The sequence below is a fragment of the Alligator sinensis genome, unplaced genomic scaffold (assembly GCF_000455745.1).
Source record: "Alligator sinensis unplaced genomic scaffold, ASM45574v1 scaffold954_1, whole genome shotgun sequence".
In the NCBI taxonomy this organism is placed as follows: Eukaryota; Metazoa; Chordata; order Crocodylia; family Alligatoridae; genus Alligator; species Alligator sinensis.
In genome coordinates, this window is record NW_005842228.1 from 364,186 (window position 1) to 367,566 (window position 3,381).

At 42.5% G+C, this 3,381-nt stretch overlaps 1 protein-coding gene across 3 annotated transcripts in view; it reads right to left on the reverse strand.

Annotated features, from left to right (window-relative positions):
• Nucleotides 1–2,018, reverse strand: part of DAPK2 (death associated protein kinase 2) — a 95,837-nt gene extending 93,819 nt beyond the window's left edge. For all 3 annotated transcript variants that reach the window (XM_025208384.1, XM_006027210.3, XM_025208385.1), the window contains exon 1: nucleotides 1,883–2,018. In XM_025208384.1, the coding sequence (XP_025064169.1) occupies nucleotides 1,883–1,954 (72 nt within the window). In that variant the 5' untranslated portion in view covers nucleotides 1,955–2,018. The remainder of the gene's footprint in view (nucleotides 1–1,882) is intronic.
• Nucleotides 2,019–3,381: the final 1,363 nt, after the last annotated feature.

A 3,381-nucleotide genomic window follows, 5' to 3' on the forward strand; every position in this document is an offset into this window, starting at 1 on the left:
CTGGACATCTATGAAACATTTGAGAAACTGCAATAGATTTTGTAACCCCAAAGTTGGTTGTTATAGGTCTAATGCAAAGCTTATTTAGAAGTTAATGGGACTCTGTTGTCTTCTGTGGGCTTTGGATCAGGGCTGTTTTTTGGTCTGAAAGAATTTTACTGAGAGATAAAATGAAGTTACTCAGTTTCATCCACTGCATATAGCATGCAGCAGTGACCTTTGAAGAGGAAGTAAGTAAGTTAGTACATTTTTCTACACATTCTATTAGACTCAGCACATACAGGCTTTTTTTTTTCTTTTCAGATTCATTTTCATAAGCGACCAGGACTGTGTCCTAGGAGTTAGTCAAAAGATATGATTTAAGATTAATACCAGGTATTCTTTTCAAAATGAGTATGCAGACTTGTCTTTAGTCAGTACAAATCTCATTAGTATTTCATAATAATCCTCTATAGGGTCATACTGCCCTGCACCCCAGTAATTCAAACCATTTTATAAACAATACTGCTGAAGGCCCCTGTGATGCAGGAAAGTACTATTATTTCCATATTAGAGATGGGGAACCTGATGCAGAGAATTTTTATTTTTTTTGCTTGTGGCCACACAACAACTCCATGGCAAAGACAGAAATAGAACACAGGAGTCCCGACTCCCGGACCTCTGGTGTCACCACTAAAAAAGTCCTGCCTTTTTATTTTATGTTCACAAGTTCTGGTATGCCACAGGTTAGGTCATGCTTACATTTTGTAATTTAAAAAAAATGATTGAAAGTGAGATTGTACGAGGCAGTGTAGAACTTAGATCGTATCTGAGTGTTTTGCAACCTGGAACGTATGCTCCACTCTTTGCTGAAGCTTTTACACCAAAAGGGCGCAGCTTGGACCACTGCAGCAGTCCCCATAGCTGTTTGTGATGTCTCTGTGTACTCCTAGATGCTTCACAAACACTCAGCTTCACAGGAGGTTAGCAACCTAATTAATATGTCAAGGTTCTGCTGCCCAGTTATATTAGTTTGAGCCATTTTTCAGTTTAATTTATGCTGTTCAGTAAAGGTTTTAAACTAAAACAAAAAGCCACTCCTGTAGTGGAATAAGAGGGTTCATCTGGGAGACTATACCTGTATAATGCTGCACATACAATAGAGACAAGGTGTCTGCCAGTAATCACACAATTATTTGCATATCTGACAAATCATGACTAGCCCTCAGAGAATAAATTAATAATAAAAGCCCACATATCATTAAATTATATTAGGATTACAGAAATTACAGAGGGAAAATGCTTATTAATTAATTTGGCTTGTCCCCAGCTTTTGAAGATTTTCCCTGAAGGTATCTTTTCCAATTATTTGCCCAACCAGTTTTAAGTAACTTAGGTAATAGATCAACAAATTCACTGTCTCAAGTTCACGTGTCATGAGATCTCTCTCTGAACCTAGCAACTCAGACTAGAAGTTATGATTTTATATTTCAAAATAATACTTATAGAAAAGTGAAAAGAAATCTATTACAGTTGGCTAATAATGGGCTCTTTGCCCCATACATTTTTCACAGAAAAATGCCTAGCAAGTAATAACAATTTTAAATGCATTTATTTTGATTTTAAATTAAAATAGACTCTAAAATTTTCAGGTGTTTTCCCTTTTTTGTCTCCAACAGTCCCATTTATTTTTTTCTCCTTTTCTCCTGTTCCCTCCCCTAGAAAAAAGTGAAGAGGTACCAAAACTTAAGAAAATGTTCCTCTTATCCTTCTATTTAATTACAGCAAGGTAAGACTATGGAAAGTCATGTTTTAGCCACTTTAAATGCTTTCCAAGTTTGCAAGTCATAAACATCAACATATTTAGCTAAAAAAAGTTTTGGTTTTCACCAAACCTCCAAACCTCTGTTTTCCTCATGAAAATTGTCCCAACAGTTGTTATTGTCCTGACGTCTTTGAGTAGCATAAAATACATCAAACAGACTAACAATTCCTTTTAGCCACAAATTTCACCAAGGTCTTGTTTTAAAATCAGCACCTTTGCCACCAGCTCTCCAGAGATCCCCTTAGGCCCTCCTCTTATTTACTCTATGATAATTATCTTGGTGGATGACCAGTTTGCATTTCTAATCCTTTCCACTTCAAGGGTGAATAACTATCAACTAGGTTCTCTCTGCTGCTAATTATGGATCAAGGGAAACAAGCTAATTGCCTGGCTTGCTACTGTAACTGATCCTAGGGTGTTTGAATGCCACAGTGATGAACAAGGTTTAAATGCCTCAGACACACAATATGGGAAAGCCCACAGATAAGCTGCTTTCATACCTTTCACTAGATCCCAAGCCCAAAAGGCTGAGAAACAACTACAGTTTCAAATTATAAACACCACAAGATTTCATGTATTGGTTTACTATCTCAAAGTCGAGCGTGATCTGACTAGTAGGAGCTGCACAGATGGAGTCACCAACATTTAAGCCTCTAAAAGAGCATCAGGCTGCCTTGGGATTTCTGCTGTTTATTTTATGTTACAGGTTGAACTCTGTGACAGGTCTACAAGGAATGAGTTTGCTACAGCCCGAGCTAGAGCGTGTTGGCTCTTTAGAAGCTAGTGCTTCTGGTACAGGTCCCTGGTTCAGCCCCAGCTGTCAGTCATGACAACGGCCATCACACTCCCAGAAGGGCTAAGCTCACTCCGCCGTTTTCAGTCCCTATCAACCGCCCAGCTCGGTACGCTGAGCCCAGCGCCATGCGGCACCTTCACGTTCTGTTTGACAGTCACCGTCCCAGCTTGTCCAGACACCGAGAAACCTACGTTAACCTGCCCCTGTTGGCATGGGAAGAACGGAGCCACTTGCAATCCTTCTAGTTATGGACAAGCAAAGCTCAAGTCCCACAGAGCACGCGTGGGGGTGCGCTCCCAGGGGGCTGGCAGTGGTTTGGGAAAACGGCACTGGATAAGTCTGCTAGATGCTCATTTTAATATACCTGGGATCACTCTGTAACAAGGTGGGACGGGGACACCTAGGAGACACTCAGCACGGGCATGTTCTGCCTTCCCCACTTTTGACGGCCATAAGACAGCCCAGTTTGTCGCCCTTAACTCCCGCCCACAGCAAACTGGGAACTGAAAGGAAGAACTGGCTCATCCCGCCACGGTGTCCGAAAAGCAGCCACGCAAGCCTGCCCCGGACCACCAGGCGGGGGGCTCTCAGCCTTTTTGGACTGCAGGCCCCAGCACAGACCGGAGGCCCCTCTGGAAAGTGCCGGCTTTTTGCTTTCGCCCCCTTTCTGAATGGGAAAAAAGAAATCAGAGCGCGATTCCTCCGGAGCTAAGGATGCAGGGAGGCCCCCAGGCTTCCCGCTGCGGACTCCCGCCCGCTCCCCTCGGCGCCCGCCACGGCC